At 43.6% G+C, this 14201-nt stretch overlaps 1 protein-coding gene across 1 annotated transcript in view; it reads right to left on the reverse strand.

Moving 5' to 3' along the window:
* The window catches only part of UPF1 (UPF1 RNA helicase and ATPase), a 526107-nt gene that overhangs the window by 169367 nt on the left and 342539 nt on the right, over positions 1 to 14201 (reverse strand). Inside the window, 1 exon segment of the mRNA XM_053700065.1 lies at positions 8281 to 8387. Within this exon segment, the coding sequence (XP_053556040.1) occupies positions 8281 to 8387 (107 nt within the window).

Below are 14201 nucleotides of genomic sequence, written 5' to 3' on the forward strand. Positions count from 1 at the left end.
CGTCATCCTTACTTGTGGGAACCAATACCAAAGCTTTAGGACACGGATGAAGGGAGGGAGCAATCAGGTCACCTAAATGGAAGGCACCACGGCTTGCAAAACCTTTCTCCCAAAAATAGCCTCAGAAGAAGCAAAAGTATCAAACTTGTAAAATTTGGTAAAAGTGTGCAGTGAAGACCAAGTCGCTGCCCTACATATCTGATCAACAGAAGCCTCGTTCTTGAAGGCCCATGTGGAAGCCACAGCCCTAGTGGAATGAGCTGTGATTCTTTCGGGAGGCTGCCGTCCGGCAGTCTCGTAAGCCAATCTGATGATGCTTTTAATCCAAAGAGAGAGAGAGGTAGAAGTTGCTTTTTGACCTCTCCTTTTACCAGAATAAACAACAAACAAGGAAGATGTTTGTCTAAAATCCTTTGTAGCATCTAAATAGAATTTTAGAGCGCGAACAACATCCAAATTGTGCAACAAACGTTCCTTCTTTGAAACTGGTTTCGGACACAGAGAAGGTACGATAATCTCCTGGTTAATGTTTTTGTTAGAAACAACTTTTGGAAGAAAACCAGGTTTAGTACGTAAACCACCTTATCTGCATGGAACACCAGATAAGGAGGAGAACACTGCAGAGCAGATAATTCTGAAACTCTTCTAGCAGAAGAAATTGCAACTAAAAACAAAACCTTCCAAGATAATAACTTAATATCAACGGAATGCAAGGGTTCAAACGGAACCCCCTGAAGAACTGAAAGAACTAAATTGAGACTCCAAGGAGGAGTCAAAGGTTTGTAAACAGGCTTAATTCTAACCAGAGCCTGAACAAAGGCTTGAACATCTGGCACAGCAGCCAGTTTTTTGTGAAGTAACACCGACAAGGCAGAAATCTGTCCCTTCAGGGAACTTGCAGATAATCCTTTTTCCAATCCTTCTTGAAGGAAGGATAGAATCCTAGGAATCTTAACCTTGTCCCAAGAGAATCCTTTAGATTCACACCAACAGATATATTTTTTCCAAATTTTGTGGTAAATCTTTCTAGTTACAGGCTTTCTGGCCTGAACAAGAGTATCAATAACAGAATCTGAGAACCCTCGCTTCGATAAAATCAAGCGTTCAATCTCCAAGCAGTCAGCTGGAGTGAAACCAGATTCGGATGTTCGAACGGACCCTGAACAAGAAGGTCTCGTCTCAAAGGTAGCTTCCAAGGTGGAGCCGATGACATATTCACCAGATCTGCATACCAAGTCCTGCGTGGCCACGCAGGAGCTATCAAGATCACCGACGCCCTCTCCTGATTGATCCTGGCTACCAGCCTGGGGATGAGAGGAAACGGCGGGAACACATAAGCTAGTTTGAAGGTCCAAGGTGCTACTAGTGCATCCACTAGAGCCGCCTTGGGATCCCTGGATCTGGACCCGTAGCAAGGAACTTTGAAGTTCTGACGAGAGGCCATCAGATCCATGTCTGGAATGCCCCACAGCTGAGTGACTTGGGCAAAGATTTCCGGATGGAGTTCCCACTCCCCCGGATGCAATGTCTGACGACTCAGAAAATCCGCTTCCCAATTTTCCACTCCTGGGATGTGGATAGCAGACAGGTGGCAGGAGTGAGACTCCGCCCATAGAATGATTTTGGTCACTTCTTCCATCGCTAGGGAACTCCTTGTTCCCCCCTGATGGTTGATGTACGCAACAGTTGTCATGTTGTCTGATTGAAACCGTATGAACTTGGCCCTCGCTAGCTGAGGCCAAGCCTTGAGAGCATTGAATATCGCTCTCAGTTCCAGAATATTTATCGGTAGAAGAGATTCTTCCCGAGACCAAAGACCCTGAGCTTTCAGGGATCCCCAGACCGCGCCCCAGCCCATCAGACTGGCGTCGGTCGTGACAATGACCCACTCTGGTCTGCGGAATGTCATCCCTTGTGACAGGTTGTCCAGGGACAGCCACCAACGGAGTGAGTCCCTGGTCCTCTGATTTACTTGTATCTTCGGAGACAAGTCTGTATAGTCCCCATTCCACTGACTGAGCATGCACAGTTGTAATGGTCTTAGATGAATGCGCGCAAAAGGAACTATGTCCATTGCCGCTACCATCAACCCGATCACTTCCATGCACTGAGCTATGGAAGGAAGAGGAACGGAATGAAGTATCCGACAAGAGTCTAGAAGCTTTGTTTTTCTGGCCTCTGTCAGAAAAATCCTCATTTCTAAGGAGTCTATTATTGTTCCCAAGAAGGGAACCCTTGTTGACGGGGATAGAGAACTCTTTTCCACGTTCACTTTCCACCCGTGAGATCTGAGAAAGGCCAGGACAATGTCCGTGTGAGCCTTTGTTTGAGGAAGGGACGACGCTTGAATCAGAATGTCGTCCAAGTAAGGTACTACAGCAATGCCCCTTGGTCTTAGCACAGCTAGAAGGGACCCCAGTACCTTTGTGAAAATCCTTGGAGCAGTGGCTAATCCGAAAGGAAGCGCCACGAACTGGTAATGTTTGTCCAGGAATGCGAACCTTAGGAACCGATGATGTTCCTTGTGGATAGGAATATGTAGATACGCATCCTTTAAATCCACCGTGGTCATGAATTGACCTTCCTGGATGGAAGGAAGAATAGTTCGAATGGTTTCCATCTTGAACGATGGAACCTTGAGAAACTTGTTTAAGATCTTGAGATCTAAGATTGGTCTGAACGTTCCCTCTTTTTTGGGAACTATGAACAGATTGGAGTAGAACCCCATCCCTTGTTCTCTTAATGGAACAGGATGAATCACTCCCATTTTTAACAGGTCTTCTACACAATGTAAGAATGCCTGTCTTTTTATGTGGTCTGAAGACAACTGAGACCTGTGGAACCTCCCCCTTGGGGGAAGTCCCTTGAATTCCAGAAGATAACCTTGGTAGACTATTTCTAGCGCCCAAGGATCCAGAACATCTCTTGCCCAAGCCTGAGCGAAGAGAGAGAGTCTGCCCCCCACCAGATCCGGTCCCGGATCGGGGGCCAACATTTCATGCTGTCTTGGTAGCAGTGGCAGGTTTCTTGGCCTGCTTTCCCTTGTTCCAGCCTTGCATTGGTCTCCAAGCTGGCTTGGCTTGAGAAGTATTACCCTCTTGCTTAGAGGACGTAGCACCTTGGGCTGGTCCGTTTCTACGAAAGGGACGAAAATTAGGTTTATTTTTTGCCTTGAAAGGCCGATCCTGAGGAAGGGCGTGGCCCTTACCCCCAGTGATATCAGAGATAATCTCTTTCAAGTCAGGGCCAAACAGCGTTTTCCCCTTGAAAGGAATGTTAAGTAGCTTGTTCTTGGAAGACGCATCAGCCGACCAAGATTTCAACCAAAGCGCTCTGCGCGCCACAATAGCAAACCCAGAATTCTTAGCCGCTAACCTAGCCAATTGCAAAGTGGCGTCTAGGGTGAAAGAATTAGCCAATTTGAGAGCATTGATTCTGTCCATAATCTCCTCCAAAGGAGGAGAATCACTATCGACCGCTCTTATCAGATCATCGAACCAGAAGCATGCGGCTGTAGCGACAGGGACAATGCATGAAATTGGTTGTAGAAGGTAACCTTGCTGAACAAACATCTTTTTAAGCAAACCTTCTAATTTTTTATCCATAGGATCTTTGAAAGCACAACTATCCTCTATGGGTATAGTGGTGCGTTTGTTTAAAGTGGAAACCGCTCCCTCGACCTTGGGGACTGTCTGCCATAAGTCCTTTCTGGGGTCGACCATAGGAAACAATTTTTTAAATATGGGGGGAGGGACGAAAGGAATACCGGGCCTTTCCCATTCTTTATTAACAATGTCCGCCACCCGCTTGGGTATAGGAAAAGCCTCTGGGAGCCCCGGCACCTCTAGGAACTTGTCCATTTTACAAAGTTTCTCTGGGATGACCAACTTGTCACAATCATCCAGAGTGGATAGTACCTCCTTAAGCAGAATGCGGAGATGTTCCAACTTAAATTTAAATGCAATCACATCAGGTTCAGCCTGTTGAGAAATGTTCCCTGAATCAGTAATTTCTCCCTCAGACAAAACCTCCCTGGCCCCATCAGACTGGGTTAGGGGCCCTTCAGAAATATTATTATCAGCGTCGTCATGCTCTTCAGTATCTAAAACAGAGCAGCCGCGCTTACGCTGATAAGTGTTCATTTTGGCTAAAATGTTTTTGACAGAATTATCCATTACAGCCGTTAATTGTTGCATAGTAAGGAGTATTGGCGCGCTAGATGTACTAGGGGCCTCCTGAGTGGGCAAGACTCGTGTAGACGAAGGAGGGAATGATGCAGTACCATGCTTACTCCCCTCACTTGAGGAATCATCTTGGGCATCATTATCATTATCACATAAATCACATTTATTTAAATGAATAGGAATTCTGGCTTCCCCACATTCAGAACACAGTCTATCTGGTAGTTCAGACATGTTAAACAGGCATACACTTGATAACAAAGTACAAAAAACGTTTTAAAATAAAACCGTTACTGTCACTTTAAATTTTAAACTGAACACACATTATTACTGCAATTGCGAAAAAACATGAAGGAATTGTTCAAAATTCACCAAATTTTCACCACAGTGTCTTAAAGCCTTAAAAGTATTGCACACCAAATTTGGAAGCTTTAACCCTTAAAATAACGGAACCGGAGCCGTTTTGAACTTTAACCCCTTTACAGTCCCTGGTATCAGCTTTGCTGAGACCCAACCAAGCCCAAAGGGGAATACGATACCAAATGACGCCTTCAGAAAGTCTTTTCTAAGTATCAGAGCTCCTCTCACATGCGACTGCATGCCATGCCTCTCAAAAACAAGTGCGCCACACCGGCGCGAAAATGAGGCTCTGCTTATGCTTTGGGAAAGCCCCTAAAGAATAAGGTGTCTAAAACAGTGCCTGCCGATATTATATCAAAATACCCAGATAAAATGATTCCTCAAGGCTAAATATGTGTTAATAATGAATCGATTTAGCCCAGAAAAGGTCTACAGTTTTAATAAGCCCTTGTGAAGCCCTTATTTACGATCGTAATAAACATGGCTTACCGGATCCCATAGGGAAAATGACAGCTTCCAGCATTACATCGTCTTGTTAGAATGTGTCATACCTCAAGCAGCAAGAGACTGCACACTGTTCCCCCAACTGAAGTTAATTGCTCTCAACAGTCCTGTGTGGAACAGCCATGGATTTTAGTGACGGTTGCTAAAATCATTTTCCTCATACAAACAGAAATCTTCATCTCTTTTCTGTTTCTGAGTAAATAGTACATACCAGCACTATTTCAAAATAACAAACTCTTGATTGAATAATAAAAACTACAGTTAAACACTAAAAAACTCTAAGCCATCTCCGTGGAGATGTTGCCTGTACAACGGCAAAGAGAATGACTGGGGTAGGCGGAGCCTAGGAGGGATCATGTGACCAGCTTTGCTGGGCTCTTTGCCATTTCCTGTTGGGGAAGAGAATATCCCACAAGTAAGGATGACGCCGTGGACCGGACACACCTATGTTGGAGAAAAAACCTAAGAGATATGTCACAACATTAAATGCGTGCCAACAAAGCAGCAAAAGAAGGTGTATTGCAGCAACTGGGCTGACTTAGAGAGACTGTGTAGTCTTTAAAGTAAACCATAGGATTAATTTTATCCAGGAAAATAACTACAAAGGTACCAAATTTTTCAGCCAGCACTTACAAAACTTCAGATTTTACTCTGAGTATTAAAAGACATAGGCTTAGTTATGTATGCTTACCTGATAAATTTATTTCCAGATATGATGAGTCCACAATTTTAAATTACTGTTGAGAATATAACTCCTGGCCAGCAGGAGGCGGCAAAGAGCACCACAGCCAAGCTGTTAAGTATCACTTTCCTTCCCACAAACCCCACTCATTCGACCGAAGGAAAATGTAAAAAGAAGTAGTACAAAGGTGTAGAGGTGCCTGAGGTTTAGTAAAAAATAACCGTTTTAAAATAAAGGGAGGGGTCGAGGACTCACCATATCCGAAAATACATTTATCAGGTAAGCATAAATTATGTTTTCTTTCCTAAGACATGGTGAGTCCACAAGGTCATCAATTACTGTTGGGAACCAATACCCAAGCTAGATAACACAGATGACTAGGGAGGGAGACCAAGACAGGCAGACCTAAACAGAAGGCACCACTGCTTGAAGAACCTCTCTCACAAAAGAAGCCTCAGCCAAGGCAAAAAGTATCAAATTTGCAAAATTCTGAAAAATTATGCAGAGAAGACCAAGTTGCAGCCTTGCAAATTTGTTCCACTGAAGATTCATTTTTTAAGGCCCAAGAAAAGGAGACAGCCCTCGTGTAATGAGCTGTAATTCTCCCAGGAGGCTGCCGACCAGCAGTCTCATAAACCAAACTAATTATACTTCTTAACCAAAGAGAAATAGTAGTAGCTTTCTGACCCTTACGCTTTCCTGAGAAACAAACAAAAAGGGCAGAGGACAGGCAAAAATCCTTAGTCGCCTGTAGGAAGAATGTCAGAGCACGCACAACGTCCGAGTTGTGCAACAAACGTTCCTTATGAGGAGGAGGATTAGGACATGAGGAACAACAATTTCCTGATTAATATTTCTATCTGAAACCACTTTAGGAAGAAAACCTAACTTAGTACGAATAACCGCCTTATCAGCATATAAGATAAGGTGAATCACACTTCAAAGCCGAGAGTTCCGAAACTCTCAGAGCAGAAGAGGTAGCAAAAGGAAACAAAACCTTCCAAGATAACTTAATATCAATGGAATGCAATGGCTCAAACAGGGCCTGCTGCCAAACTTTAAGAACAAGGTAGAGACTCCAAGGATGAGCAACAGACTTAAACACAGGCCGGATTCTGACCTGGGCCTGGCAAAAAGATTGAACATCTGGCACATCTGCCAGACGCTTATGAAACAAAATAGATAGTGCAGAAATCTGACTTATCAGAGTACTGACTGACAAACCCTTCTCCAGACCTTCCTAGAGAAGACAGAATTCTAGGAATCCTGAGCCTACTCCAAGAGTAGCACTTGGATTCACACCAATAAAGGTATATACGCCATACCTTATGGTAAATCTTTCTAGAAACAGGATTACGTTCAATCTCCAAGCAATCGGCTTCAGATAAAGATTTTGTATGAAGGAATGGACCCTGTGTTAGAAGGTCCTTCCACAAAGATAGGTACAGCACTCCAGCAGTGTGCAGGCCACAATGGTGAGCTACTCAATTACCAATAAGCGATTAAAAAAAAACAAGAAGAGGTGACAGCACAACAGTTTTATTGGGGTCACAACATTCGGCTATGAAATAAAGCTGTTGTGCTGCCACCTCTTGTTTTCTTAGAAGGTCCTTCCTCAGAGGCAACCTCCAAGGTGGAAGAGATGACATCACTGGGTTTGCATACCAGGTCCTGAGAGGTCACGCAGGAGCTATTAGAATTACCAAAGCTCTATCCTGTTTGATAGGAGCAATGACTTGAAGTAAAACAGAGAAAACAGGTATGCTAGACTAAAATCCCAAGGAAACACCAGAGCAACTACCAAGACAGCCTACGGATCTCGACCTTGAAACCGTACATTTGAAGCTTGGCGTTCTGCCGAGACGCCATCAGATCCAACTCCAGCACCCTCCATTTGAGGGTTAACCTGGGGAACACCTCTGGATGGAAAGCCCACTCCCCGGGATGAAAAAGTCTGTCTGCTCAGGAAGTCCACTTCCCAGTTGACCACTCCTAGAATGTGGATGGCAGACAGACAGCAATTGTGAGCTTTCGCCCACTAAACAAACCAAGCCACCTCCTTCATGGCTAAGGAACCCCGAGTTCCTCCCAGGCGGTTGATGTAAGTCACTGAGGTGATATTGTCCGACTGGAACCTTTAAAAACACATTCCGCACCAGGTGTTCCCAGGCGGTCTAGCATCCAGGTAGTGACCAGGCCTGGCCCTGCTTAACTTCCGCTATCAGATGGGATCAGGTGCATTTAGGGCAGTGTGGAAATAGACTGATAAACTGGACTAAGGACAACTGAAGACAAGCCCTCAGAGCATTGAAAATCGCTCTCAACTCCAAGATGTTGATGGGGAAAGCAGACTCCTCTTGAATCCAAAGTCCATGCGCCTTTAATGAGTTCCAGACTGCTCCTCAGCCCAGCAGGCTGGGGTCCGTGGTCACAATCAACCAGGAAAGTCTCTGGAAGTATGTGCCTTGAGACAGATACTCATTAGAAAACCAACACGGAAAGAGTCTCTTAAAGCTGAACTAGATCTATCCTCAGAGAGATCAGAGTGGTTACCCCACCATTGACTGAGCATGCATGACCGCAGAGCTCTCAAATGGACTCGAGTAAAGGGAGGACGTCCATGGAACCATCAGACCAATTACCTCCATATCCTTGAGCCACTGAAAAGGGAAAATCAGCTGGATTCAAACTCACAACCCTCTGGTAAGAAGATGGCTAAGCTATCTACCAGACCACTAGAGCTTGATGTTGGCCGAACAGTAGACTTTAGAGAGGTAAAAGGAAGAAAAAACAATCTCTTGAAAAGTTTGTTCGAAGGAAGGATGACACCTGAACCATATATATATATATATATTGTCCAGGAGGGAACCCCTGTAATTCCCCAAGACCTGAAAGAATCTTTCTAGGATGGTGAATCTCATAACTTGAGAAGGTTCCGGCTAATGGGAACAAGAAGATACACATCCTTAAGGTCCATGTTCGTCATGAACAGACCCCTTGAACCAAAAGAAGAATAGCTACTACTTTGAAGGACTGTACTCTGAAAAACTTGAGATAAATACCTAGACCCCGTTACCTTACTGGAACTATCACTCCCAGAGAAGAAGATCCTGAACACAGTTCAAGAATGCCTCTCATACCTGGACTGCAGATACTCTAGAAAGAAGAAATCTGCCCAAGGGAGAAAATCTTAGATTGCTACCCCCTGGACCAAGACTGGTTGGGATTCCAAAAAAACTGGACTATCCCTGCAGTAAGAGGGAAAGGAAGACTTTCCATTAGTCTATTCCTCTTGACGTATGGTAGAAAATACCTTTTTCCACCCGTAAATTCAGAGGTTAATTCTTCCAGACCAGGTCCAAACAAGGTCTCACCCTTGTAAGGCAGCGCAAGAAGATTGGACTTGGAGGAAAGATAAAATATATTCCAAATATGGCCACGGCTGTCACATGGCTTGGTCACATTGGATATTGAACCTGCATCTGCAGAGTTATAAAGCCTAGGCTGTACCACTAAGTCACAGGTAGGTGTCTCAGCTGACCAAGATTTCAGCCACAACACCCCGCGGCTAGCACAGCAAGTCAGATTAGACAAGGCATCGCTCTAGATCATCAAATAAACCTCCAGCTTCTTATCCATGGATCCTTAAAGGAACAGCTATCCTCCATAGGGATCGAAGTTCTCTGAGCCATAGTAGAAATGCTCCCTACTACTCAAGGTACCGTGCATTTTAATGGAGTCAGTGACAGAAAAATCCTTTAAAAAAAGACTGAAGACAGGGAGAAAGGTATCCTTGGGTTCTCCTATTCCTGAGAAAATTCCATAGCACGTCTAGAAACACTTCCTCATAGGAAGGAACATCATAGAAAAGATAGAAAACTTCCAAGGGTTGACAACGACAGGGGTATCGTTATCGTCCACGTAGCTAAAACCTCCTTTAACAGTACACTAGGGGTTAAAGCATACATCTGAAGGAGACCTCTTCAGCATCAGATGAAGGAAATATACTGTCCGAATCTGAAATTTCACCCTCAGAAGCTACCGGTGAATTCTCCTCACCAGCCTTAGGAGAGAGTGCAAACTGTGTAGCGGAAACCTTACTATCTGAATCTTTAAAATGTCCTCTTGCCTATTCCCTGTAGGGAAAGAAAAACAGATAAAGCTACAGATAGCGCAGAGGATACCTGAGCTGCAAAATCTGCAGGCAAATACACTACTTCAAGAGATTGAGAGGAACAGCAGGGCACTGTATTTGACACAATAGAGGCTTGGGACGTTTAAGGAGAAAGCTGTGGTATAACCTGAACAGCATCATCCTGGGAGACAAGAGGCTCCGAGGGCAACAACCTATCTGTACATTCAATAGCTTGTATATTTGCGCCCTACCAGTATAGTGAATCAAACCAGCAACTCTGTTACTAAACTGCTTAGCCACAATGCTATTCAAGCAGCACTGAAGTACACAGAAATATTTTTTTTTATAAAATTTGTCCTGAGAGACATGAGGCTCAATAAAAAGAATCTTTATTATGAAAGGATACATTCTAAATATGAGGGACAAAAATGTCTATTTGGTCCTCAAGAGTCATAATCATTAATTTCTAGGAACAGTATATCCTAGACTGGATTTGCTTACACTAAACTACAGTGGAAAGAACCTTATTTATAAAACCTAACTTGAGGATTTATAAATATTCGCCCTCTTAGCTCACTAGACTTTTTAATATTGTATGCACACACACACACTAAAATATATCTATATTTAAAAATAATTTTTCCACCAAAAACACATTCTTATCAAATAACATTCTTCAAGCCATGCGTTTTCTAAAATGGCGATTCTATCAGGGCGGTCTCTCTCTGAAGACCCAGTGACAGGCATACCAAGAATGCCGCTCCGTTCCCTGCCGAAGAACAAGGCGGAGTTACAGACACTGACTCAACAAGAGCCTAAAATGGCACCGCTCCGCTTCTGAGGAAAAAGAGGCGGGCCATGAAAAGAACGGCATGGGGATGAAGCGCAGTTTGTTACATATCACTTCATCCTCTCCTAATATCCTAATAGTCACCGCTATTACTCTGAGAAACATGAGAATTAGAGTAGGGTTAACCCCTAATGTTTAAATAAAGAGTTCTTGTTTTAAAAATAAGTGATAAATTTAAATCTGAGCCCCCAATAGAGATACCTCCTTCCTTGCCTTGAAGGAGATTAACCCCTATGCCTCTCAAATCACAAGCCATGTAGTGCCTGCCCACTGCCAGAAATATCCTCCATTAAGGATTTTGTGTCCCATATTAAGTGCAGAGAGTCTTTAACCCTTTCAGTGCCAGCCTCCTAACCCAAGAAGGCAAAAGGCACTTACCTGCACATCTAGCTGTCCGGCAGGAGGACAGCTTACATGGTATGGAAGGATGCCACTCCTTACAGAGACCTATGGAAAAAGGAAAGAAAAGAGTAAACCTACTCTGGCTTTCTATACAAGGGCAGCAACATGTTAGGAGCTTGTGAGGTGGGCCTCACTGCGTTTTCCTAACTGCTTTAAAGCCACCACTGCCCTATTGAAGAGACTAACATGGAGTACGGCTAGACCCAAAAATCTTGCTTGTAGCGAAAAATCAATTTTATTCAGACACCAAAACTTCACCTCCTCAATTGAAGAAGAAGGCAAAGAGAATGACTGGGGTTTGTGGGCAGGGAAGTAATACTTAAAGGGAGACTGAACTCACATTTTTTATTTTACGATTTAGATTGAGCATGCAATTTTAAGCAACTTTCTAATTTACTCCTATTATCAATTTTTCTTCGTTCTCTTGCTATCTTTATTTGAAAATCATGAATCTAAATCTTAGCAGCCAGCCCATTTTAGGTTCAGCACCATGGATAGCGCTTGCTTATTGGAGGCTGACAATTACCCACCAATAATCAAGCATAACCCAGGTTCTCAACTAAAAATGGTCTGGCTCCTATGCATCACATTCCTGCTTTTTAAATAAAGATAGCAAGAGAAGAAAGAAAAATTGATAATAGGAGTAAATTAGAAAGTTTCTTAAAATTGCATGCTCTATCTGAATCATTAAAGAAAAAAAGAAAATGTATGCTTACCTGATCAATTTATTTCTTTTTTGACACTATGAGTCCACGGATAATCTTAATTACTAATGGGATATTCACCTCCTGGTCAGCAGGAGGAGGCAAAGAGCACCACAGCAGAGCTGTTAAATAGCTCCTCCCTTCCCTCCCACTCCAGTTATTCGACCGAAGTTAGGAAGAGAAAGGAAAAGCCAAGGTGCAGAGGTGTCTTTAATTTACAATAACTCACAACCTGTCTAAAAACCACAGGGCAGGCTGTGGACTCATCGTGTCAAAAAAGAAATAAAATTTATCAGGTAAGCATAAATTTTCTTTTCTTTTTTAAGACACCATGAGTCCACGGATCATCTTAATTACTAATGGGATTTAATACCCAAGCTACACAGATGATACGGGAGGGACAAGACAGGGAACCTAAACGGAAGGCACCACTGCTTGAAGAACCTTTCTCCCAAAAGCTGCCTCAGCCGAGGCAAAAATACCAAATTTGTAGAACTTTGAAAAAGTGTGAAGAGAGGACCAAGTTGCAGCCTTGCACACCTGTTCCTCGGAAGCTTCATTTTTTGAACGCCCATAAGGAAGCAACAGCTCTCGTGGAATGAGCCGTAACCCTCTCGGGAGGCTGCTGTCCAACAGTCTCATATGCAAAACGTATGGTACTCTTCAATCAAAAAAAGAAAAATAGCCGTAGCTTTCTGACCCTTGCGTTTTCCTGAGAAAACCACAAACAAAGAAGAAGACTAACAACAGTTCTTAGTCCAAACAAACAAAAGATTGTTCCAGCCACCAACACTTTTAAAATAGACCTTTATTCTTTCACATGGGGTCCAAGCAAAAAACTACTAAAAGTAGTTTTTTGCTTAGACCCCATGTGAAAGAATAAAGGCCTATTTTAAAAGTGTTGGTGGCTGGAACAATCTTTTGTTTGTTTGGGGTACCAGGTCCTGGGTTCCGTGCCCCACAAGCCAAAGGTATTGAGGTGCTGTTTTCTAAAACCCTTTTGTGAAGATTAACAGTTCTTAGTCGTCTGCAGGTAAAACTAAAGCACAGACCACGTCAAAATTGTGCAATAAAGTCTTTCCTTCTGAAAAGAAAGATTAGGACACAAGGAAGGTACAAGAATCTCCTGATTAATATTCCGATCATTACAACCTTAGGAAGAAATCCTAATTTAGTATGTAAAAACTACCTTATCTGAATGGAAATAAGATAAAGAGACTCCAAATGGAATGCCGAGAGCTCTGACACTCTCCCAGCAAAAGAAATAGCAACAAGAAATAAAACTTTCCAAGATAATGACTTATTATCTAAGGAATGCATAGGCTCAAACGGAGCCCCCTGAAGAACCTTAAGAATTAAATGAAGACTCCATGTAGGAGTAACTGTTTCGAACACAGACCTGACAAAAGAACTGCACATCTGAACCATCCGCCAGACGTTTGAATATTAAAAAGCCGAGACTAGGGGGGAACTTCCGGGCGGCGGCCATCTCTGGACGCAAAACTGTTTGCTGCTCACACCTTCCTGCTGAAACTACAGAATATTGAAAGATATAGCCAGTATTTGGGCTTTAAATTGTTGGAAGCAAGACTTTGAAAAGTTAATCTTTCATTTGATGCCTCCCTTCCTAGGATCGTGCAGCACCTACTGTTACCGGAGCTATTTCAAGGCTGAGGCCTTCTCAAAACCCCCCAGTGACTCCCACACGGGAATTCACTGTCGCGCAGCCCCCTGTTGGCGGCTGTTTACTGCATAACTGCTAAAGCTGATCTTTTCTATCTCAAAGACACTGACTTTCTTTTTTTCTCCCTGTAATACCAACATTCCTTATGACTATATAGTACCATCACTGTTATTGAGGCTAACTAGCAGGAAATCTTAGAGCCTCCTTGTTCAGCGCATACCGGCTAAAGATGGCGACTGATGCCGAAATAATCCTTCCAGCCGTGACAAAGCTTCTACAGAACCACCATATGAGGATACAGCGGGCCTGGGCAACTGAATGTGAAAGCCTCCGTGTGTTGGCCAGACAGGTTGGCAGTGCTCACTGTCGTACCATATCAGTAGCTCCTGCAGGGCAAGTGGAAGACGCCGCCGATTATCAGGGGCCTGGCCATAGCGCTACAGACCAGGTATCTCAAGTTCAAGCCCTGGAGAAGGCAATACCACTTCTAAGCCTTCCTATTAAAACCCCCCTAGCAGCAATAAAAGACCCACCTGACATCCCGGTAGTGACCGAGATGCAACCGCAAACCTCCAGACAGCGACAGACAGCTAAGGCAGGAACAGTCACTGTCATTGGGGAAGTAAAAATTGTAACCCTGTATTCGGACATGACTCACCTCTCCTGCGGCGTGGAGGACATCAGCGAGGTGCGCCATGG

This window comes from Bombina bombina, chromosome 2 (genome assembly GCF_027579735.1).
Source record: "Bombina bombina isolate aBomBom1 chromosome 2, aBomBom1.pri, whole genome shotgun sequence".
Lineage (NCBI taxonomy): Eukaryota > Metazoa > Chordata > Amphibia > Anura > Bombinatoridae > Bombina > Bombina bombina.